The sequence below is a fragment of the Heptranchias perlo genome, chromosome 18, assembly GCF_035084215.1.
Source record: "Heptranchias perlo isolate sHepPer1 chromosome 18, sHepPer1.hap1, whole genome shotgun sequence".
Classification (NCBI taxonomy): domain Eukaryota; kingdom Metazoa; phylum Chordata; class Chondrichthyes; order Hexanchiformes; family Hexanchidae; genus Heptranchias; species Heptranchias perlo.
In genome coordinates, this window is record NC_090342.1 from 32,676,501 (window position 1) to 32,702,770 (window position 26,270).

The 26,270-nt window shown below is 44.3% G+C and overlaps 1 protein-coding gene across 1 annotated transcript in view; it reads right to left on the reverse strand.

Moving 5' to 3' along the window:
• LOC137334736 (synapsin-3-like) overlaps positions 1-26,270 on the reverse strand; it is a 202,772-nt gene that overhangs the window by 34,556 nt on the left and 141,946 nt on the right. The window contains exon 6 of the mRNA XM_067999649.1: positions 838-900. Coding sequence (XP_067855750.1) covers positions 838-900 — 63 coding nt within the window. The remainder of the gene's footprint in view (positions 1-837; positions 901-26,270) is intronic.

The following is a 26,270-nucleotide window of genomic DNA, read 5'->3' on the forward strand; positions in this document are numbered from 1 at the left end:
TTCTATATAATTCCATGTAATAATAATAGCATCAGCATTAAACAAACTTGAATGAGATGGTTGCAGTAATTGTATCAATTAAATATGCGATTAATCGAGATTTAAATTTTTAATTGAGAGATTAATCACAATTAACTTTTTAAATTGTTTGACAGTCTTGATATAAATGCAAGTTGTGGTTGTTATTGTAGACTCCAAAATGTTGGAAAAGGCACAAAATAAAGTATAGAAAAATCATAGTTTTCTGGGGTGGAGGAGGGCACACCTCCAGATCCCCCTAGAATATAAATCTTTTGGCTTTGGCACTTGTATGTTCCTTCAGGCTTTCGTTTACTAATGTTTTTTTCCCCTCCTGTACAAGTGAAGAAAGGTTTGGCCTATCTACAGCTTAAGTTTCAACAAGTTTGTGACCCACTGCACTTTGTGAAATTGCTTCTTTTCACTTGTTATAGGCTTATACTTAACATTGTTTTTGAATTTTCAGCTTTTTTGAAGCTGTTGGTCAGTTAGTTTTCTAGGTTGGCATGTATGACTCAACACAGATTGGGGATCAAGCCTGGGACCTTCCTGTCTAAACAGCCGAATTAGATACAAGATAAACTTACTGGGATAAAATTTAGCCTGATTAACCTTGATGTAAAGTATCACCTGGGTGAGCACTGATAGGAAAGCTGGGTGGGGAGGATTGCATGCCAGATTGCCCATCCAGTTCTCCTAATTAAATTATAAATGAAAATATTTCCTACTGAGCCGACAGTTGAGCTCAAATTTCTATTCACTTCACAGAGATTCTGCTCATCAGCATCCCTGGCCTCTCTTGCTTTTGATACTGCTTACCTTACCCATGCCTGCGTGAGCATGTCCCATCTTTACAACCACGGGGAATTTGGGAATTGTGAGCTGAAACACAAAGAAAGGCAAATTACTTAGGACCTCCTGTCTTGTTCAACTCTCCCAATTATTATACATACAACATTCAGACATTCCTTTTATTTTCCATTTTTTTTTACCCTGTTTACCCTCCTCTTCCATTTCTTATAAGTCGGATGTGCAGTAGATCATCTCCGGTTAATAAAGGTGGCCTTTACTAATGGCTCTTTATCAACTTTGTTAAAGCAGTGGACAATTTCATATGAATTAAATGTATACGCTAATAGTGCACAGCACAATTTCACCCCATTTTTAAGTTGGGTCTGTATGATACCTTGTTAGAGTTTCCTCTTGACAATCCAATTACTATTCCTGAAATTGGATACAAGTGGTTAACTTCCTTACCTCCTGGGGATGCTTTCCTCTAGACAGCACAACATGGCGGTTACGGGAAGTGGACAGGGGGGATTACACTAGTTGCTGCATCTAGTAAAGCCATGACCACGTTCCTTTTGAAAGCATTTCAATGTCACCACACATTGCGATCAGGGCAATTCTTCCAGCCCTAGTCGAAAATCATGGGTGAGAATTTGCGTGCTACCAATCTGTGGCACAACACCATGGTGTGTACAAATGGAACAAGTTGTGCACTAAATTACCTGCAATAGCACAGCACACTGTATTAAGCTACCTTCTACAAGATTCTTAAGGAGGATAAGGGAAAAAGGCTGATTTGGACTGGATTAGTTCAACCTGGAGCATTATAACTCTGAGTGTAGCAAGAATCAAAACTATCAGACAATTTGCCATCAGCTGTGATGCCAGCTGTCTCTGCCAGGCATGGCAGCCTGTGCCTCTTCTTGCTCTCTTTGGTTCACTGAAAGCAGAATGAGTAAATTTCTGTGCTTATTATTAGGTTCACTCTACCCTTCAGGCCTGTTTCCCAGCTGTGGTGTGCAGTCAGGGTTCATGTCCTGAATGTGCGTATTAGAATTACTATTAGTTGGAGCAAGAATTCTGACATTATAACCAGTGTTTCAGGTTACTTTTGTACCAATGTTTTCTGTTAGTTTGTGAGTTTTCTTTCAATAATAAAGAGTTCAAATAACCTTACTGGGGGACCTGATTTGAAGCATTTACTGAACCCAACCATACACGGGAGCTGAATTAAGGCACTGTTAAAACAGCAGGATGGTTGAAGCACCAAGTTGAAGACCTTCAGTTCAGTTCCCTCCCAGCCAGCACCCTACATTACTAACCATATTGTACTGGTGTTAACCCAGCTCCTTTGTGCTACGGACTCTGTGTTACTTTATGTCTCTACTGATATTTAGCTGCTTCATACTGTCAGACTCAGTAACTCCCCCAGTTAGTATGAAACTCTTGTCCATCAGCTCTTGCTGCTTAAACATTTTTTTTGTAGAATGGTTGAATTCATGACCCATTGTTTCTTTCTCTCCCTTCTGGCAAAGTGCTCCATCTATTCTCAGCACCTCCACAAAATGATACCATTGAGTTTGGTAACTCTTCATTAAGAGGACAGTTCAATGTGTCACCAAGTTCTTATGTTGACTTAAGTTGAACCTGATTTGATATTGGCCCATTCTTTGGATAAACATATTGGACTCTGCCTCGCTTCATGTTCGATATTCTTAAAAATATTCTTTTAATAGTCTTTACTGATCAAGGTTATGTCTGTTGTTGATAACCTGTATGAATCAGATGTTTCAGTGAAGTGTCTATTGCGTGTTCTGCCTATTATCACAGCTACACAGAGAAAAAGTCAGATGTGTATAGGGCCATCAAAAGATCCTCTAGGGGTATATGCCAGTATATGAGGTTAATATACCACTGGCAAAAACTGCATTGAATGGAACTACAGAGCAGACTACTGGTATAATTATGTTACACATCATAGTGAACTTTTTTAATCTACATAGGATGAAGCATAGTGCTGTCCCCTAAGGACATTGAGTGATTCCATGGGATGGAACATAGTGCTATCCCCTCAGGATGGTCAGTGATTCCATGGGACAGAATACAGTGCTGTCCCCTCAGGATGGTCAGTGATCTTATGGGACAGGATGTAGTGCTGTCCCCTCAGGATGGTCAGTGATTCCATGGGACGGAATACAGTGCTGTCCCCTCAGGATGGTCAGTGATCTTATGGGACAGGATGTAGTGCTGTCCCCTCAGGATGGTCAATGGTTCCTTGGGACAGAATGTAGTGCTTCCTCAGGATGGACAATGATTCTATGGGACGGAATACAGTGCTGTCCCCTCAGGATGGTCAGTGATTCCGTGTGACAGAATGTAGTGCTGTCCCCTCAGTATGGTCAGTGATTCCGTGTGACAGAATGTAGTGCTGCCCCCTCGGTATGGTCAGTGATTCCGTGTGACAGAATGTAGTGCTGCCCCCTCAGTATGGTCAGTGAGTCCATGGGACAGAATGTAGTGCTGCCCCCTCGGTATGGTCAGTGATTCCGTGTGACAGAATGTAGTGCTGCCCCCTCAGTATGGTCAGTGATTCCGTGTGACAGAATGTAGTGCTGCCCCCTCGGTATGGTCAGTGAGTCCATGGGACAGAATGTAGTGCTGCCCCCTCGGTATGGTCAGTGAGTCCATGGGACAGAATGTAGTGCTGCCCCCTCGGTATGGTCAGTGATTCCGTGTGACAGAATGTAGTGCTGCCCCCTCGGTATGGTCAGTGATTCCGTGTGACAGAATGTAGTGCTGCCCCCTCGGTATGGTCAGTGATTCCGTGTGACAGAATGTAGTGCTGTCCCCTCAGTATGGTCAGTGATCCCATGGGACAGAATGTAGTGCTGCCCCCTCAGTATGGACAGTGATTCCGTGTGACAGAATGTAGTGCTGCCCCCTCAGTATGGACAGTGATTCCGTGTGACAGAATGTAGTGCTGTCCCCTTAGGATGGTCAGTGATTTCATGGGATGCAATGTTTACAAATGTTTTCTGGACCTTACAATATGCTCTTTGTTAACTTGGCATTCCCTTCCAATAACATCCCATTTATTATAAATCTTCCATTATTTTCATGGTGCTGGCTACTGTTTGACCTAAGTGAAAACGCAGTGATTCGTATGTACAAAAATAACCCCTTCTTTCCCTGCCAAATCCTCTGTTAAAGGCACCAGACCACTGCTGGTGCATTCCGAAACTCCTCGTGACATTCTCAAGCATGGGAGTATAAATTCAAGTCAATGTGAAAGATTTTCTCATTTTATTCCACCTACTCTGGAACATTCCCAGCCAATTCTCCTCAGAAGGCAGAGTACATCGCTGTTCAGAAGAGCAGAGACTGCACAATAGATCTGAAACCCCATCACAGTGGGTAAGAGTAATGCACACACATAGGATCATTAATATATCAGAATTTAAAACATTAAGGGAGAAATTTCCACTGCAAGCCATGTGTAATTAAATTCTAAATGCATTTTAAAAGAGGTTTACGATATTGTCACATGACGCACAGAGGAAATCTTTCCCTAAAAGTTGCTGACCAACTTTCTGCAGGACGGTTCCCAGCCAATGGCCTTGACCATCGAGAAAGGCAAAAGCAGCAAGACCGTGGGAGCACCATCACCTCCAAGTTTCCCTCCAGGTCAAACACCATCCTGATTTGGACACATATTGCTGTTCCTTTATAGTCATTTAGTTCAAATCCTGGAATTCTCTATCTAACTCCATTGTGGGAGCACTTTCAGTGCAAGGACAGCAGTAGTTCGAGGAGAAGACCCACCACTACCTATTCAGGGCAACTAGAGACAAGCAATAAATGAAACCATGTCAGCATTGCCCACATCTCAAGAACAAGTAACAAAAATAGGACAATGCTGTCACCTAATGGAATCTCCCAGCAGTGGTCGCACATTATTCTTTTATTTATGATATGATTTTTTTTTGTTGAATGTGTATTCGGGGGTTCTGCAGGTGACACCTCTCTGTCTGAACACGGTGATTGCCTTGGCAACGGGCAGTTGCAGGGGCATTCTGTAAACACCATGTATTGTTCTATATGTATAAATGCGTAGGCTTCGAGGAGCTCCTGAACATTTACCTGAGGAAGGAGGAAGCCTCCGAAAGCTTGTGAATTTAAAATAAAATTGCTGGACTATAACTTGGTGTTGTAAAATTGTTTACAATTCTTTTATTTAATTCAAGGAAAAGACCGTGTCATTCACTCTCACTGGGGCAGGGAGGGGAATCTGGTATTTAAATGCACTTTTACCCAGTTAATGTGCAATGAACACGTTCACATGGGGTTAAATGGATTGAAACATCTTAATGATTCAGAATGACAGTATATCACAATGAACAGGACCTGCACGAATTATGAGTCTCCAGTCCTCATTCGAGTTAAAATGATTGTAAACAATTTTACAACACCAAGTTATAGTCCAACAATTTTATTTTAAAATCCACAAGCTTTCGGAGGCTTCCTCCTTCCTCAGGTGAATGTGGAGGTGAAACTCCACGTTCACCTGAGGAAGGAGGAAGCCTCCGAAAGCTTGTGGATTTTAAAATAAAATTGTTGGACTATAACTTGGTGTTGTAAAATTGTTTACAATTGTCAACCCCAGTCCATCACCGGCATCTCCACATCAGAGTTAAAATGAGACACACAGGTGAATAAAAGTTCTGATCCACTTACATTTTACTTTACTTTTAATGGCTAAGAAGACAAGACATTTTTGCTGTATCCTCTATCACCACACAGAATATTACTTAATACTGAAAGGAATGTTAACAAGTGAACGATTGACAAGGCCCTTCCTCTTCATTGCTGGTTTGCTGTTCTCAGTGACGCAGCTAATTACAATCTGGGGGTTGCTTTGGCTAACAGCTTGTGATGCCTGTCTGAATCACTGAGGCTCTAAATTGTGTGGATGAATCACTGAGACCCCAAGTTGTGTGGATGCAGCAGACACAGCCCACCTCCTTGTCCTGCTGCATAAACAGACAGTGTAAATTAAACAAGAGGGGCATCCATGGGAGAGAGGGAACAGATGTTGCATGCTGTGCCTCTTTGATCTTTACTGTAAGTTGCATCAGGACACTATGCTTACTGAATCCTAAGAAAACAGCTTTTTATGTAGAGCCATCAGATAACGAAAGTCAAAGGAAGTAAATACATTCTTTTCTAGAAACATCCATGTAGATTGTTTTCCTCCTTGTAATGTCTGTGTGCCCACTGTCTGTCTCCAGCATATTTATTGTTCCACTGACTGACCAACTGACATCATCACCTGTATATGTCCTTCATCACTTCAGCCTTTTGTCTAAATACAACCACCCTATTGCTCTTAGAGTGATTAAGCTCATTTAGTGATGCTGAATTCCCCAATAACTCTTAATCATTATATAGGACGCTCATACTAGTCTCTCTCGGTCATCCCTTCTTTACATGTTGCTGCCAGTAATTTTCCCGGGGTTCTCCTGACCTCCCGTCATAATTTCAATGGAAAATCGACAAAAACCCCAGGGTGGTTGTATTTAGACAAAGGACTGAGGTGATGAAGGACATATACAGGTGATGACGTCAGTTGGTCAGTCAGTGGAACAATAAATATGGTGGAGACAGACAGTGGGCACACAGACATTACAAGGAGGAAAACGACCTACAGTGATGTTTCTAGAAAAGTTGTATTTACTTCCTTTGACTTTCGTAATCAGCTTCTCCGGGGTTTCTGCTGATCTTCTGCTAAAGCTACAGCGGAGATCGGGTAAGCCCTGCAGAGATTCTACCAATGGGGAAGTGCTGCTCACACGCTTTTGAACATTTCAATGTATCACATCAAGGAGCACTCTGCATAAATGTGTGCTCTCAGGCTGTTTTAATAAGGCAGTTTGATTTTTTTTTTTAAATTGTGAATTTTGTGCTCATCAAAGTGAGGGATGTTAGTACTTTCCATTTTGGGCAAGCAGTGTCAGCATCACTCCCAAGTCATGTACAACACAGTTAGATACAAAGTAAAAATCCATTCTTACTATGGCATTACTTCTCTTGAGACAGAACTTACATTGTGTAATGTAGTCCAGAGGTCAGTACTTGTCGAACCCTAACAGGACTCCATTGGTGCTTTCCATAGAGCTGCTGACACTCTCCATAGAGATTTATTCAGCTGCAGTGGGGCCGCTTATATACTTGCTATATTTATTCAAGGTTAAAGGACAGCACATTGGTATGAAGACTGCAGAAAGGAAATCCCAGGTAATATGATATCATGTAGGAAAGGCCCCAATTATTCAGTCTTTTTCTGTCTGTACCCTCCCCAAACATCCACCCGCCATGATGCAGATTCCTTGTTTCAACAACTACAACTTGCATTTATATAGCACCTTTAACATAGGAAAATGTCCCAGACAATAATTGACACCAAGCCAAAGAAGGAGATAGAGGGAATTTATCCACTGCAGGAGACATGTATGTACTATGGACACAGGATATACTTGCACCTAATCCAAGCACAGAATTCCACCCAACCTAACCTGTGATCATTCACCCCTGGCTGGGTAGAATTCCAATGGGTATAGCCCTTTCCCGTTTATCCCTAATGAATTTCCTGGTAAAATCACAGGCCTTGTATATTACAGAAGTAGCTAAATATTATCCTCTTCCAAACTTCACCGAGCAAAGACTGAACATTTTTGACATCTAGTCCCTGTGAATGTCTTCACATTGAATTGCTAAATGACCCAGCAGAGAGATGCACAGATTTGCAAACTTATTTTCTTCAGTTTCCAAATTCCCCAATTCTAACAAGTGTTTATGAAAAATCAGATCTGCTTTTTTTTCAGTTTCACCCGAGTCAATATTGCAGGCATGTTCAGGGAAGAGTGTCGGTTTATTCTCACATCGGAGTCTGTGCATCATTCACTGTACTCAACATTCCTTGCACCAAGGGCCTTTAGACTCACTCATAAACAAAGCACTGTGTTCTTCCCCAGGATGCAGTAGCTCATGGAAATATTGTAGTAATTTCTGTTTGTAATAATTGTTCGCTAACATCAGATAAATTTGAGTTGGGCTATGGGACAATTTCAGCGATGGCCCACATGAGAAGCTCTCGATCTTGGTTGTGTCAAGCAGGGAAAGTAATGCCCAAGTACTTCCTCATGAGGAAGTAGGGATTTAAAACAGCACGACCAGTAACACAGTAAAGTTCTCATTACGTTTCCCCCATGTGCTTTAACCATAACTTCAGAATGGCACCTCCTTTTTCTTTGTCTTTTTCAAATTCCCTTATCAGTTATTGTTGTGGGCTGTTTGCTGAGATTGAAAATTTAGTGTTAGGTAATGCAAAATTGGATAGTTTTCTGCTGTGGGCTATAACCGACCATAAATAGGGTTGAGGTTGCCTTACCACATTTCATTTAAGACCCTTAGAACCACCAGACACTTTCATCCCATCAGGCCACGGAGTTAAAAGTCAATGACTAACCCACTGAAGCACCCAGTTCCCCAAAAGCAAAAGTCTGAGGATTCATAACCTTCAGCTTTTTTCTTTCCTGGCTTATGCGTAGCCTTGGCTTGTGCAGCAATGTATCAGGGAAGGAGGGGGAGGGATTCTCAACATCAGGGCTGTTTATACAAAATCACAAAGCATTCGGACTTTTATTCTCTGAAGTAATGCCTCATCTGCAGCCCATCTGATCGAGACATTTCCATTGCTGAGAGGAGACGCTAGGGTCCACCCAAGTGTGACTCTTCCCTTTGACTTTTTCCCTCCCCGCAAAGAGATGCTGCAACTTCTTTTAGCATGACTCAGATCGGGAGCCAAGCGGAACAGGACCTGAATCCACACTCATCCACTTTCCACAGCTATGATTATTAGTGTTCTAAAGCTGAGCATCACAGTGGAGGTTACGTTGATATTTAGTTTTTGAGTGCTGGTGACTTTGATTTCACAGCCTCCCCCCACCCCACCCCCACACACACGCACATCTTAATTAAAAACAAGCATGGAGCCTACACATTCCTAAGACTGTTGGACTTCAAAATTGTTGAGGGCATTTTCAACAGCTCAACTGTGCGTGTGTGCTGAGGTGTTCCATTAGCCCAAACTCGTGTGTGATTTTTCCTTTCAAATTGATTGGCACAAATTTTTTCTGCAAAGAAGGAATGAGCTGTTTTGAATTGGGTGAAACGAGGAAAGGATACAGGGATGTGGGGGACCTAAACTAAATTGAACATCAAAACCGCAACTTTTGAAAGAGAGAGTCCAGCCATTGCAACTCTCTTTAAAAGATTAATAAATTACAAAGACTTTGGATTATCAATAACATCCTCTTTCTCCATCTCCTGGGCATTTTTGAGAGAGTGAGAACTATAGATACCATCAGGGAGAAACTGAGTCCAACAACATGAGGGACTAGAACTAACCTCAGACACTCAGTACGATTCAGCCACTATGACAGTTTAAAATGTGTCTGTTAACTCAGCTTTGTCACACTGTTGAGCTTGGAAAAGCCTCTCAACCAGTATGTCTGGATGGAATCAGCCATAAATACAAATCCATAAAATTAGACACTGAAATAAAATGTTGAAAGTTAATCCTTTTTCCTACATGGAATGTGTTTGGCACTAAGTTGACAATCTTGCTCAGAAGAGCCACAAGTGGAAAAAAGATTCATCCTGGCACAATAGATGGTGCTGTTCTGAAGCTGATGCTAAGATAACGTGGGGCAGAGTAGAAGGAATTTTACACTAACACACATTCCACCTGGCCTGAAAGTATTTAAAGCGGATGCTGGGTGCCTGAAATGGAAAGTGTCTGTTCTTAGCACTGAAATCCCTCAACTTAATAAACATAAAATTCACAAAAACATAGTTAATTATTTGATAAAAGAGGGAGGTGTCTAAAGGCAAGCCTGTGTTCTTTAATATTCATTCATATGAAGGTCTAACGGATCTCCTCCCTGCTCCTTAAGAGGATTGTTCACCCTGGGGTATAGTTGCACAGGCAACAGCAGCCCTTTAGTGCTTCGCCCAAGTTGACAGTCTTCATCAACTTGCCAATGAGCTATGGCAGACTATTTAAATATAAATGGCATCACAGTCAAACGCAATGCTGTCCTTGCCTTAATTACACACGCACTTCCAACTGAAAGACTGGATAACAATCTTGAGCAGAAATCTTGGCTGATTTACCCCTCCTCCTAACCCAAAGGCACTGAGTTCATAGACTGAACTTGAGACTGCTCTGCATGACCTCCAGGCCCACAAAATTCAAATGGGACAAACTATCAAATAAGAAATATAAGCACAAATAGGACTGAGGTGGCTGGACTTTGAGGGACGGATTGCCAGGGGCCGCAGGGAGTCTGGACATCTCTTCCATACAGGAGTAGTAGAAGGGGAAACTCTGAGGAAGTGTGATTGTTGAGCAGCCCTCATGCACCTCTGGGTAGTTGGTACAGAGTGGCATGGGTAAAGGACTGGTAGGAGGTTGCCTGCTCAATCACCTAACTGCAGTCAGTGTGTGGCCTCAGGAGACTGAAGGAATGGGGAGATAATAGAATTATCCTTATTTTCTTTAAAATTTAAACATAAAGCACTACAGAAAAACACAGAATATCTGAATTTTTTTAAAAAACTAATCATTTTTGTAACTCATTATCAGAGAGGAGACTCTCCAACCTACTTTAAATGTAGCCCTGCTTGTGTACGAACTGTGCTTAATCAGATGTATTCTCAAAAGCAGCTTCCTGTACTGCCAAACTACTGCTGGCAAACTCCAGTGTACTCCCTGTGAGTGTGGGAACAGTTGAATAAGCAGCTTGTTTAGGAACCTATCAAACCAATAATGTCTACGTACATAGACATCTCTTAGAAACCCGGCCCAGACAGCAGCACATTGTATAAAGACTGAAACTTGAAGTTTCAGAATGAGACTTGTGTTTGTTTTTGCCCATCCCCCAGTTTCAATGCAACCGCCTCAAAGCCCACATGGCCACCATATGATAAGATTGCAACACTTTCCAATTCCTGTTTTTCCCTTTAGCTGTCCCACTTTTCCCCCTTGTATATGGTAAATCCTCCCATGTACAGAGGTATATAAGATAATAAACTCTATAGGAAAGGCAAATCCAGAACATTTCCAGTTAAATGTGGCAGTATAGCAAGGAAACGCAGGTTCAAATTGGTGAAAAGCAAAATTAGGACTGATTTCAGGAATTTCTTCACACCATAGAGTAATTTTAACTTGGGGACGACGGTGTAAAATGGAAGATATCAAATCAGTCACCCATTATACATCACGCCCGATTTGCCTTTCCAATGAGTGCAATGGAACGGAAAATCGGGTGGGGTGTATAATAGGTGACTGATTTGATATCTCCCATTTTTCACCGTCGTCCAAAGTTAAAATTACCCCTAAGAGTGAGCAACATTTGGAATGGATTTCTGAGGCAAAATCACTGAAGTCATTTAAAAGACAACTGGACTCTGTGATAGGGGATGGTAGGTTTTCTTAGATGGATGAAGTATGATGGGCCTTCTTAATCCATGTCTATCTGTGACTTAACATCTTATTTAGGCAGTGAGCATTTTGCAACATTGTCCCTGTTACTACCAAACTGTTTCTGATAAATGGATGAAGATGTTGGAGTGGGAATGCATCTTACAATATATTCCCTGCATTTTCTCCTGTGCTGGCAAAGGCTGATTTATTCATTTAGTTATCAACAAACTATTAAACTCAAATTGTTAGGATTTATCATTGAAGAATGGCTGTCTGTGTATTGATGCTATCATAAAAATTGGGAATTTCTCATTAAATCTATCATGCTGCAAGCATAGTCTCTGGCCTGTTCACAATCTTGGGCTGGTCTTCATCTGTCCATGGAGAAGAGTGCTAGATTGGCCTGGCTGACTTGATTTTAAAGGGGAAAACACTGAAGAAAATTCTCCTCAAGCACACTTGATGGCTCGGTGGTTAAAAGTACATTGCAGTGTGGTACAAACCCGTACAATCAGGACGGCCCTAGCCTGATCTCTGGTTTGTACTGATTCAGCTAATCACGGTGGAGTGGTGGCAGGAGCCCAACAATTGGGGGGTGATTTTAAACCCCAAGAACGGGTGGGTTGGGGGCAGCTGGGAGTTGAAAATAGTTTTTTTTTGGCTTGCAACCGCAACCCGGCTTTATTTCCGGGTTCAACGTCGGCGTGTAAAAGTACAGGCTTCCCACTGGGAAAGCCAAGTCCGAAAATTTTTGCGGTTTACGACCCAAAAAAACAACTATTTTCAACTCCCACCCACCCATTCTTGGGGTTTAAAATCACCCCCTTGGTCTCAGCGCTCCTGGGTTAGGGTGAGGAAATCACCATTAGGCTTCCCCCTCCTGAGTTTTATCCAATGACACCTTTCTGGAAAGTGCTAGTGTATGGACGTCGGGTGAGGACAAGATCAGGTACAACTGGGAAGTTCTCAACAGTCGAATATCCTGCTCACTATTCTGGCAGACATTTGGAGAAAGGATACTTGACAAGGCACGGGCTTATGTGGAACCATAACCCAGCATGATCCTGTGCTCTCAGGAGAGGAGGGAAGAAAAAACCATCCTGCTGTTGCTCTGAGGCACTATTGCTGGTTTTGATTCTATATCCCACTCCCTCCTGCACAATACAACTGAATTCTGAAGGAAACAGTCTATAAATAGCTGTTTCTCTCCTTTATGATGATGTTTTCCAAGGGGAATGATCACTGAAAGGATACAGGGAACCATCCTGCAGTAACAGTCATTGCGCTGGAAAGGCTGAACTTGATTTCACATCTTAACATTACGTGCTGGCCTTGGCACCAATACTGAAATAGGCAGTTACAAGAAATAAGCTGAACTCACAACTATGTTTTTTATAAATAAGTTTTGTTTCTTTCCACCTTGTAATTCTCACAAGCACCTGCCCATACTCAGCCGTTCCCACCCCTTCAAATAGTAGAACTGCTTTCCTAACTTACTCACTGACTGGTGGGTGTAACTTTATTTTTAAACTTGCCCAGATGTAATTCATCTGAAAAAAATGTATACTTTGAACTATCTCCATCAATTTTCTCCCCTGACATGCTGGGCCACAGGAGCCAGCAACCCTCTGGTATTTCCCCCCAAGTGGCTATTCTTGATGTGTGAGTGGAAAGTGAGGCTATTCAACTATGAGGGAGGAGGAAATGACATCACAGAAAATTCTAATCCTGTCCTCATCTGGCACCCACACATCTGCCCTTTACAGCAGGGGGTCTCTAGTTAGTGTTCAGTAAAAGGAATTCTGACTGGTTTTGTTCCCTATCTAGTCCAAAGATGCCGAGGCTTATTGTTGTGTCCAAATGCCACCCCAGTTGAGATCAGAAGACTCAACACACATCAGGGATTGTACCTGGGACCTTTCTGATCTGTAACCCTCAGTACTACATCAGGCAGTGCATTTACTAACTCAGTCATCAGGAGAGCCCGGAAAAGAACAAAGATTAAAATAACCCTTTCATATAGATGAGGAGCTAATTAATGAGGTAGAGAAAAACTGGAACATGTTGCAAAAAATCAGATACAGAGGAAAAATTAGAGAAGGAAGTCACAGAACAAATATGAATGGAGAGACGAGCTAACCTCCCTACACATACACACACAAAGGAAAATTAGCAAGGAGGATTTACTAGCCCAGTTATACATTTGCCTTCAAAAGCACAATGTAGAGGTTACTCTAAGAAAGGAAACCATGCAGCTCTTTTCTTCTTGAGTTTTACGTGCAACATTCCTCAATTTATTCACTAAGTACACCCCACGGTGTATACTGTATTTTAAATAAGGGCAATATTTTACCATCTTAATCTTCAGCTCTACCTAATATGTGTCTATTGTTTAATATCACATTTTCCTCCACTTAGATCTACCCTGATCATGGGAGTATAGTTACTATTGATATACCATGGAAGTACGGTTATTAATTATGTGCTTGTTTCTGCTAGCTATCGTGTTTGACGTGTGTGCGCGTGGGCATTGAATGTGGACAGAATCAGGCTTGGTTAATATGCTCCCCATAGTTGAACAGCTTGCCACAATTCATACATGAAGAACAACCAGCATAAATTATGTAGCAGAGTGGCGCAGCAGAAGTGTGCTGGGCCCATAACCCAGAGATCGATGGATTGAAACCATCCTCTGCTATTTACGTCCTTCTTATCTCATCGAAACATATAAAATTCTAACAGGACTGGACAGACTAGATGCAGGGAGGATGTTCCCGATGACTGGGGAGTCCAGAACCAGGGGTCACAGTCTCAGGATACGGGGTATGCCATTTAGAACCGAGATGAGGAGAAATTTCTTCACTCAGAGGGTGGTGAACCGTGGAATTCTCTACCACAGAAGGCAGTGGACGCCAAGTCATTAGATGTATTCAAGAAGGAGATAGATATATTTCTTAATGCTAAAGGGATCAAGGGATATGGGGAAAAAGCGGGAACAGGGTACTGAGTTAGACGATCAGCCATGATCATTTTGAATGGCGGAGCAGGCCTGAAGGGCCGAATGGCCTACTCTTGCTCCTATTTTCTATGTTTCTATAAAGGATGAATGAAAGGGAAGGGGCTTGGTCCATTGGAATTCTGTTTGTGGATGAGATGGTCATTTGGAGGTGACAACGCCTGTCCCACTGTGCGGTACAGTCAGCTTCCCCTGACCCTGGGTTCTTTTACATCTCTCAACTGTCCTCCAGTCTGCACCTGCTATGCAGGTGTACAGCAGTCCTGCCTGTTTTAGTTCCCCTTTCAGAATAATGAAGTTACTAAGGGAAATAGCTTGTCACAAAAAATAACCCTAGGGTGATGATGGAAAGATGTCATTCTCAAACTCCTGGGGCACATTGGATACATGCTTGCTGATGTCAGTAATTGGATTATTTGCCTAGATCCAGCTGCTCCTGAGTCAAAAGTTCAAATAAACCACTGAACGTGACTTCTGGGTTACAAATGAACCAAGAGCAAATAGCTCATCACACCTCCTGCCAGTGGTGTCAGATAAGGGCTCTGCTCTGCCCCACTAGACACTGTACAATACTGCACAGCAGGGGCTTGTCCACCAGACTGTCCTTTCCACTTGATGCTCCATATTACTACAGGCTGGGATAAATTTGAATGAGTGTTACTAAGTTTTCGTCAAGGGTCACAATTCCAATGAACGTCTTAGTCAAGGGTCACTCAGGAATGCTGCAATACGCAGCATGGAGTGATGGGATTTTTAAAGCTTGTTCTCAAGAGGTGGGCGAAATTGGCAGGGCAGCATTTATTGCCCATTCCTAATTTCCCTGTGAAGGTGGTGATGGCCATTTTTCTTGAACCCGTGTATTCCTTGTTGTGATGGTGCTCCCATGATGGTATTAGGTTGGGAATTCCAGGACACTGACCAAGCAACAATGAAGGAATGGTGATATATGTCCAAATCAGGATTGTATGTGACTTGGATTTAAACTTGGAGGTGATGGTGATCCCACAACATTGCTGCTCATTCTTCTCTGTGGTACAGGTCAAAGGGGAGGGAGGAGCTATTGAAGTAACCCTGGTGAGTTGCAGCAGTGCAGCCTGTAGATAGTACATATTGCAGACACAGTGCCCCGATGATGGAGGGGATAGATTTTTTTTTTTATTCGTTCACGGGATGTGGGCGTCGCTGGCGAGGCCAGCATTTATTGCCCATCCCTAATTGCCCTTGAGAAGGTGGTGGTGAGCCGCCTTCTTGAACCGCTGCAGTCCGTGTGGTGACGGTTCTCCCACAGTGCTGTTAGGAAGGGAGTTCCAGGATTTTGACCCAGCGACAATGAAGGAACGGCGATATATTTCCAAGTCGGGATGGTGTGTGACTTGGAGGGGAACGTGCAGGTGGTGTTGTTCCCACGTGCCTGCTGCTCTTGTCCTTCTAGGTGGTAGAGGTCGTGGGTTTGGGAGGTGCTGTCGAAGAAGCCTTGGCGAGTTGCTGCAGTGCATCCTGTGGATGGTGCACACTGCAGCCACAGTGCGCCGGTGGTGAAGGGAGTGAATGTTTAGGGTGGTAGATGGGGTGCCAATCAAGCGGGCTGCTTTATCTTGGATGGTGTCGAGCTTCTTGAGTGTTGTTGGAGCTGCACTCATCCAGGCAAGTGGAGAGTATTCCATCACACTCCAGACTTGTGCCTTGTAGATGGTGGAAAGGCTTTGGGGAGTCAGGAGGTGAGAAACTCGCCGCAGAATACCCAGCCTCTGACCTGCTCTCGTAGCCACAGTATTTATATGGCTGGTCCAGTTAAGTTTCTGGTCAATGGTGACCCCCAGGATGTTGATGGTGGGGGATTCGGCGATGGTAATGCCATTGAATGTCAAGGGGAGGTGGTTAGACTCTCTCTTGTTGGAGATGGTCATTGGCTGGCACTTATCTGGCGCGAATGTTACTTGCCACTTATCAGCCCAAGCCTGGATGTTGTCCAGGTCTTGCTGCATGCGGGCTCGGACTGCTTCATTATATGAGGGGTTGCGAATGGAACTGAACACTGTGCAGTCATCAGCGAACATCCCCATTTCTGACCTTATGATGGAGGGAAGGTCATTGATGAAGCAGCTGAAGATGGTTGGGCCTAGGACACTGCCCTGAGGAACTCCTGCAGCAATGCCCTGGGGCTGAGATGATTGGCCTCCAACAACCACTACGATCTTCCTTTGTGCTAGGTATGACTCCAGCCACTGGAGAGTTTTCCCCCTGATTCCCATGGACTTCAATTTTACTAGGGCTCCTTGGTGCCACACTCGGTCAAATGCTGCCTTGATGTTGAGTTAAGTGCCAGGTGGGTCAATCAAGCAAACTGCTTTGTCCTAGATGTTGTCAAACTTCTTACGTGGTGTTGCAGCTACACTCATCCAGGTGAGTGGTATGTACACCATCATACTCCTGACAAACCTTTTGGATGGTGGCAAGACTTTTAGGGGGTCAGGAGGTGAGCCACTCGTCACAGAATACCCAGCCACTGCCCTGCTCTTGTAACAATGGTGTCGATGTGGTTGGTCCATTGGTTACCCCCAATATTCTGATGGTGGGAGACTTGGCGATGGTGGTGACATTGAAGTGCAGAGGGAAGGGGTTGGACCTTTTCTTAATAGTCATTGCCTGACACTTATGTGTCATGAATGTGACCTGCCACTTGTCAACCCAAGCCTGGGTGTTGTCCAATTCCTGCTGTAGACTGGCATGGGTTGTTTCATTATCTGTGGAATTCTAAATGGATCATCAGTGAGCAGCACCATTCCTGACCTTATGATGGAGTTAAAGTCATTGATGAAGCAGTCAAAGATGGTTGGGCCAAGAATGCTGCCTTGAGGAACTCCTGCATTGATGTCCTGAGGATGGGATGATTAGCCTCCAACCAACAGCTGACCTCAAGTTTTCAAAGGCTCCTTGGTGCTGTATTTGGACAAATTCTGCCTTAATTTCAGGAGTAGCTATTTTAAAGTCTGCTCTAGTTCTTGTGCCCATGCCTGGCTGAAGGCTGTGGTGAGGTTTGGAGTGGTTCTGGTGGAACCCGAACTAAACATCGGTGAGCAGGTTATTGGTGAGTAGGTGTAGCTTGACAGTATTACTGGTGACTCCTTCCATTACTTTACTGATGATTGGGAGGAGTTTGGTGCTGCTTACTGATGATCCATTTACAATTCCACAGATAATGAAACAACCCATGCCAGTTTACAGGACAACAATTCACTGACTTAGATCTATCATACTTTTTGGGGATAGGACATACCTGGGCAATTTTCCATATTGTCAGGTAGATGCTGGTGCCATAGCTGTACTGGAACAGCTTGGCAAGGGGGTCAGCTAGTTCTAGTGCACAGATCTTCAGCACTACAGTTGGTATGTTGTCAGACCTTCACTGTGTCCAGTGCACTTAGCCAATTTTTAACAACACGTGGAGTGAACCAAACTGGCTGGACATGGGATCCAAGATTGTGGATAGCTCAGGAGGAGGCCAAGCAGGATCATCTCTACTTGGCACTTTTGGTTGAAGACACTTGCAAACACTTTTGCCTTGTATCTTGCATTCACATGCTGGCTTCCACCATGGTTGAGGATGGGGATGTTCATGGGGCCTCCTCCTCCCTTAGTTGCCTGGTTGTTCACCACCATTCTCAACTAGATGTGATAGGGCAACTGAGCTTTGCTCTGTTCCTTTGGTAGTGGAACCATTTAGCTATGTCTATAACCTGCTGCATACGGTGTTTAGCTTGCAGATAGTGCTGTGTTGAAGCTGCACTAAGTTGATGCCGAATTCTAAAGTATGCCTGGTGCTGCTCCTGGCATGCCCTTTTATACTACCCATTGAACCAGGATTGGTCTCCCAGTTTTGATGGCGATGGATGTGCCAGGCCACAAGATTGCAGATTGTAGTGTTATACAATTCTTCTGCTGCAGATGGCCCAAAGTGCCTTATTGTCTCTCAGTTTTGGGCAGCCAGGTTTGTCCTTAGTCTGTCCCACATGGTACAGCAATAGTGCCGCATTACACAATGGAGGATGTCCACATTGTGAAGGCAAGACTTTGTCTTCACAAATTCTGTCCAATGGTCACTCCTACTACCGCTTTCATTGACAGATGTGGATCTGCACTTGTTGTTTTTGAGAGAGGCTGAGGCCTTTAAGTAAATGAAGGTATTAAAAGACAATTCAATGGGAATATTTAATCATGATATTATTAAATATGTATGTTTTTTAAAAATGTGGTCCCAAGAATCTGAAGCCCCCACATCGGCAATTACATAAGGATCATGCCCACATTTTCAGGAGGGCACCCAATTATCATGGGGCCGTGTCTGCATGTGGTATTACAGGAGCATCCTGCCTGTCCCATGCAGTTGCAAAATCCAGTTCCTGGCCATGTTTGGGGGAAAGGGCTCCATAGGCCCCCCTCAGACCGCATGTAGGATTCCCGTGGCCTCCATTTTTACTGTCTGATCTCACTTGGCGTGTCAGCCTCTGGTCCAAAGCTGGGTCATGCCTGAGCCAAGGAAGAGGGAGCTCCTGATGTAGGGACTCCCTGCCCGAGGGGACGCTCTCTGTCTCATTTGCCTTGTAAGGGGCAGGTGGAGGTTGTACCCCTCACAATGCTGCCCAGAAAATCTCAGAAACGGTGTTACCCAATGCAACAGGGTCCCTGCTGTTTTCAGTTGGGTTCCTCTGGACTCCTGCCAGAGTTATAGTAAGTCTCTGGAGAAAGTCCAAGAAATTTCTGGGCCTCTATTTTGTTTAAAGCCATCTTTTGGGCATTATAAATTACAATTACTGATAAAAACAGGTTGTCATTTTTTTCCAAGAAGTATTTTAAGTGATGTAGTCAGCTCATTAGCAAACAGTGATAGTAAAATGTTTACACGAGGTCTTCGTATTATAAAATGTTGACTTGTTTAAATAGGGTTTTCTTATCATAAATGTTGACATGTTTAAATAGGGGTTTCCCATTATAAATGTTTACACAGTCATTAACAGTGGGTGCTGGATTAACAGATTAGGGAGGCCCCTGGTGCATACTGAGTCATCTGGTCCCAACTGGGGCATTGCTAAAGTGCAACAAATTGTCTCAGATAGAAGGCAAAGCAAATAAAATTCATGTTTGAATTCTCCTCTTCTCCCTCTCTCCAATCCATACCAGCAAATTTCCTGCCCCATCTCAGTTCACACTAGCACTCAGTTGGAAGATTTTAACTCAAAGGTTAACAGAGTTGTAGGGAAGGGCACTGTAGCAGGCTGTATAAGTGGGTTCAAGAAACAATTAGATGAGTTTCTCAAAAGAGAAAGGATGAAGAGCTATGGAGAGAAGTGAGAGGTTTATTGAACTTTATAGCCTTCCTGTTCCTTTACCTCATCAAAACGCAGCGTTGTCTCACTTGCACGTGATGTTTTCATGCCAAAAATGACACATGGGGTTGGATTTTCCTTGCAGCGAACTTGCTCCTATGGGACAAGGCTTCCACCTGGCCTCCAATACGCTGCAAGCCCGACCCATTTTCCCGAGTCATGCTTTATTACCCATGCATGGCTGCCTCCTAGAAGGATTCCTGCTGCCAAGAGGGAGCCGTTAGTGCCACCAGTGGTGCTGCAGGGGGAATGCCTCTGCAGTGACTGACGCTAGAGGCAGCAAGAGACCTTAAACGAGCAGAAACTCCCAAAGACAGCAAGGGCTACAGCCTTGCAGGCCTCGACAGAGGCCGAGACCTACACAGGTAAATGAGTGGAGGCCAAATTGAAGGGAGTGGAGGCCCTCTCACTCCACCGCTGTGCTTTAGAGGCATTACCGCTGCAACCCTGTCCACCTAACCCTGCATTTACATGCCTCATGTGGGAAGGGGCAGCCAGCAGCAGTCCTGGAGGGGTGGGGAATGTAAAATTGAAGCTAGGGCAAGAAGGTGACACTAGGTTTTAATGCCCCATTTCTGCCGCTATCTTGCCTGGCTTCGGGTGGGATAATGGGAGGAAAATTCAACCCATATTCTCTCTGCCCAACCAAAAGTTTGCCAAACGTTTTTTCAGATTTTATTTTAGGTTGCCTCTACTGAAATAGAAAAGGTATTTTTGATAATGAATAATTTCTGATTCTAACCTTTTTACATGGATAGACTTGCCATTTTCTAAATACTTTGCTCACTGGCCAGCAAACAAGGCAGTTTTCAGAGCTGGGCTTCATACTTTACAACCATGTGTTGGATTAATTAAACCCTGACTGGCAACGAGCTGCTTTTTGTATAATTGTTACCAGGTTAAGCTATTGCATTATTTTTCCCTGCACGACTCTCTTGGCAGTGAAACACCACTGTGAACTGGCTTGTTTAGTGAAATAATGTCGGTCACAAATGGGATGAGCCAAATCGCAAGGTTCCACAGGGAAAATAAATGCTTCCCTTGTTTTTTCTCTGCGGGATCACCAACCTGTTTCCTTTTTCTTCCTAAAATGGAGCTGTCTGATATAAAAGTGCTGCTGAGTATGTGAAAGATGCTGGAATCCTGCCCAACAAATTGCACTGATCAGCGTGTGAGCACAACAGCCATTTACAGGCAGTGTTCAGCAATGATTCTGAGCCTCTCACTCTAACAGGGCCCCTACAGGATTTCATCCTTGTGTAGGCAGCTGCCCTAAAGAGGAAAAGGTAAAGAATTCTGATTTGTTTTATTTTTGGTTTTATTTCTGTTTTAGTAAAGTTTTAAAAACATCTGTTCAAACCGTGAGCACTGACGACAGTGAGTGGATGTATCTGGGTGGGGTGACTAAGCCCCGACAGTGTGTGCTTTTGCTCTTCAGTTCATACCTTCTGCCTGTTTGACCGTGTGGCTCCTTTTCTTTTCTCACCAAATGCTCCAGCTGGAGTTTGTATCTTCTGTTAATAGTGCTGAGCTGCATTTTGGATCATGACAGGGAATGCAAGGGAAATTCTCTTCTTGTAACCTGGTCACATGAGAAGAAGGGCCAGAGGGTTCCCCTGTTAGTTGGGCCTTTCTGTCACAAGACTTTAATACAGGACAATCCATTAGATCAGAGTATTTTCTAAATGGTGAGAAGCTAGGAACTGTAAAGGAGCAGAAGGATTTGGGGGTTCAAGTACAGAAATCACTAAATGTGCTTTGGGATGTTCTGAGATCATAGGCGCTATATAAATGCAAGTTCCTTCTTTCTTCTTCACCCTCGACAGCACAGATGTGCAAGGAATTGCAGGCATGAACCCCAACAGTACTACTGCACTGTCAGCACAAAGTGCTATGCTGCCTGCTTCTGGGAATCTGATCTTCAGAAAGCTTTAAGAAATCTACTCAAGGCTAGAATGCAGGGACATGAACGCATGGTACCATGGATGGTTGGCAAACTACTTCAATCTCTGAATGCTGCTGTCAGCAAGTGACAAGTGGAACCAGGTGCCCCTCTAAATAATGTTTGGAGGACTCTTCCTCAAGTTGCTCGAACACATCAGAGCTTCATTGATGGAGATTTGAAAGTGAGTCACCTGGCAGCTCTCCAGGGGAATTGGTGCATAGCATGGGGAGTCAGCAGCGAGATCTCATACAATTAAACAACATTTTTTTTGATTATTTGAATTATTATTTGCTACTCCACTCTGTCCTCCTCCACTAATGATTAGAAATATTCATACCAGAAAAGAGAGTTCAGACCCCTTTATGCTGAGTCAGGCTACAGTAATTAGTTCTTACAAATTAATGCTGCACGCTCGGCCTCTTGCAAATAGAATTTGGCCGAGTATATGTGCCCCGTTAATTAGGGGTCTTGGCTTCTCTCCCTTCATGAAAGAAAAGCAAGTTGAGTAATATCATTAACATGCACACACAAGTGAGTTTTCTCTAAAGCCAGTGCCAAAAGAATTTCACTTAACACACAGCTCTCACTCTCCGCCTCCCTCCCCCACACCACACACATACACTATTCTCCAACCCTTTCGTCTGATACCTAATCTACATTGTAACTAAAGAGGCCGGATTCTTAACCAGTAACTATGGAAACAGACACATCTTATACACACTGCGGAATCTCAACAAGAGACCGAAAGGCTCTGATTTTTACAAAGAGATAGGAACTTTTTGATATTTTTAATCACTTAGAACAAGGAGCTGTGAAATCATTAAGGGCAAGCTGGGGGGGGGGGGATGATGTGTTTGATTTCGTCTAGAAAAAATAAATCAAACTATTTAAAGCCTCAATTGTATCTTTTTCATGAATGATATGTCTTGGAACTTTCTAACTGAGGGACAACACATGATTAAAACAACACGCATGTTATTAATCTGAAGCTGTACATTGGGACATACAAATAACGGACCCAAATGCCAAATCATGTTCATTCCATTGAGGCATGTGGCAAATATCAGCCAATCAAACCACAATATTGGAGTTGTGAGTACCTTTTATCGTCCTGGGTGATAGTTCTCCGAATGATGTGTTTAATATTTAACTGGTCACTAGGAGAGGTACATGAGAGGGTAGTCTGGTGATTTGCTCCTTCCGTTAACTCTGGAATTGGTTAGCTACGCTCATAGAAAGAAAGACCTTAGTGTTTTGTTTAAAAGACAAAATGAATGTTAAAAATTGGGGGGTCTACAGAGGGAGTAGCTTGTCCCAAGACAAGCTACTCCCTCTGTAGACCCCCCAATTTTTGTTGTTGTCTACATTTCACAAAATATAACATCAGCAGTGAATCTTATCTCACTGGTAGAATATCAACAGTACAATGCAGAAGAGGGATTGTGAGGAATTTTTCCACTGCCCAAGTTGCTTCCTTTTTCTTCTGAAGGTGTTAACTCCTTGCTAAGGAACAGATTCCACAGGCATTGATCACCTGCCATACCTCAATGGGTGACCATTATTCCTGTGAGATTTGACAGTGAATGTTGGCAGAATATTAGAATACAAGGACCATCACAGGTGAGTCTGATCCTATCCTCATCCAATGTCCACACACATGTACCTGCACACCAGCTGAGATTAGTTAATTCAGCACAGAATGGAGATTGAAGCCTGGATATTCCTAGCCTGGATAAACCAGTTCTGTGTGTTAGGTTTAAGTGAGGCAGCTGTTATCTCACCCCATGTGGGTAAAAAATGTAAACCTCCCAATTTGGGATGGAGCCTATTGCTCCCCTCTGTACTTCTGGTTCTTTTGCCCTAATTGTTCTTCCCTCCTCTCCTGAAGGTGCTGCACCATGTGGAGATATGGGCCCTGATATTTGCGGGGAGGGTGTGGGAGGGAGGTGTAGCGGCCGGGAAACCTGGAAATACAGGTTTCCCAGAGGTCCTGCCGAATTTAACTGCAGGACCTGATTTAAATTTTTGGACTCTGTTTCCCGGCCACAGCAAGCCAGATTGAGAGGCTGGCTGGCTGTTGGGTGGGAAGGCCTGGAAGCGCAAAGGAGGGATGGAGGGAGAGATAGTGGATCGGTGGGGGGCAGCCATCGAGGGGTGGGCTCGGAGAGACCAGTTAGGAGGGACATCGAGATGGGGTGGGGGGGCCAGAGAGATTGGTCGGGAGAGACATCGAGGAGTGGGCCCAGAGAAATTAGTAGAGGGGACCGATGTGGGGGGGGGGGGTGCCAGAGAGATCGGTCGGGGGGCGACATCGAGGGGGGGCCCAGGGAGATCGGTCGGGGGTGGGGATCAAGAGTGGGGGTGGGGCCTGGTCAGATCGTCCGAGGGGGGCATTGAGGGGGAGTGGGGGCCCGGAGAGATTGGTCGGGGGGGGGGGAAGGGCCCAGGGAGATCGATTGGGGGGGACATGGGGGAGGGTCCTAGAGAGATCGGTTGGAAGTCAGAGATAGGTCGGGGGTTGGAGAGATCGCCGGTGGGGGCTCGGAGAGATCGGTCGAGGGAGACATCGGGGTGGGTGGGACATTGTTGGGGGGGGGGGTGCGTGGAGAGGTTGGTTGGAGGATAGAGAGGTAGGTTGGGGGTCAGAGAGATCGCAGGGGGGTTCTGAGAGATTGGTCGGGGACCGGAGAGGTGGGGTGGGGGTCTGATTGAACACGGAGAGGGGGGCCGATCGCGGGGAGGTTAACAGGTTTGCTTGGTGGGCCGGGGTGAAGCATTCCTGCTCCTCTTGGCCCACAAGCAATGCTGGGAAAGCACTTACCTGCTGGATCCGGCGTTCTCGTCTCCCTGGGTAACTGGGTAACTCAGCTGGCCAGCGTTAAATCTGAAACAGAGCTAAAATTTGAGCTATGCAGCGTCAATAAAATACTTAAATTAGGGACCTGTCTCCCGAGAGCAGGTTAGTCGCCCTCCCCTTAACCCGCCTCCGTCAAAACCAGAAGTGCCTTTACCATTTTTGGATTTTAACCCCCCACTCCCCGGCCCGTCCTGGGGGGTGGGGGAGGGGTTAAAATTACCCCCATGGTTTCATTGGCACCAGTCTCCTTTGGTACTCTGCCTAAGAGATGATTCTTCATGTGTAAGCCCACACAGAGAATATTGGTATAGCATTCAAACATGGGGGAGGAAGGGGAGCGGTAGGGGTTATCGTAACCTAATTTTGTCTTCACACGATACCCACACAGACAAACTTTCCAGTACAGGTCAGTAGAACAGGAATCTTGGCTGATGTTCTTCTCCTTCCCCACATAGCCCAGGGCTGCTGCAGTCAGCGGGGGCCCATTATTGCTGCCCCAGCTGAGATCAGGTAATTCAGAAGGCCTCTGAAAATTAGAGCAAGTGGATGAAAGGTTAAAGCTGAGGTGACTGACAGCAGAACAAGGGGAGAGGAGAATATAAAGCTTGAATGCATAGTCCAAAGGGGAAGAAGTAGAGGTAGTGATGGGATTGAGTGGGTAATAGGAAGGGAAAGAAGTAGTGGTGAGGTGAAGGGGTAAGAGGAAGTATGAGTGACCGTGGAAGGAGATGGGAAGGGAAGAATTGAGGCCATATTGTCTCGGAAATCCCCACCCCAAATGCAACCTACAGCCATTGGTACCTCCTTTCCCTGCCATGCCACCTACCATCACCCACCCAAAAGGAAAGAAGAAAAAGAGAAAGGAGCAGAAGGCACAATAAAAAGCAAAAAGATTTCAGGAGAGAGAAGCAGAAGAGAATAGAAAAAAAGTAGAAGGTGGCAGACAGAGAGAAACAGCAATGGGAAGACATTAAGGACAGGTAAGAGAGCTACCATAATCTCCAATTTACCATGGGAGCTCAATTAGTAATATATTAGAAACCTTACATTTACATTCATTTCCTGTCAACTTTTACATTATAAATTCCTATGTTGATATTTATAATGGAAACTGCCTATGTAAATTTGTAACTCTGTAATTACACCCTCCCATCACTGGTGATGCTGTAGCACCTCAGTTTTGTATCTCCCAGATCCACAGTCTATCATTATCACCTCTCTTTGCAAAAAACCCAACCTTGACTCCGCTGTCCTTGCAAACTAACGCACCATCTCCAACCTCGCTTTCCTCTCCACTTGAACATGGTCTCACCTCCCAAATCTCTGCCCATCTTTCCCGCAACTTCATGCATGAATCTAATTAAAATCTCAAATGACATTTTTTGTGACTGTGACCATAGTGCACCATCCCTTCTCGTCCTTCTTGACCTTCCTGCAATCGACCACACCAGCCTCCTCTAATGCCTTTCCTCCGTTGCCGAGCTTAGTGGGAGTGCCCTCGCTTGGTTCCACTCGAACCAAACCAATCATAGTCAGAGCATTTTCAGCAATGGGTTCTCTTCCTACTGCCGCATCGAGTCCCCCAAGGATCTAGCCTTGGCGCCCTCCTCTTCCTCATCTACAAGCTACCCCTTGGCGGCATTATCCAAAGACCTGGGTTGGTTTCCATATGTACGCTGAAGACACCCAAGCTCTACCTTTCCACCACCTCTCGA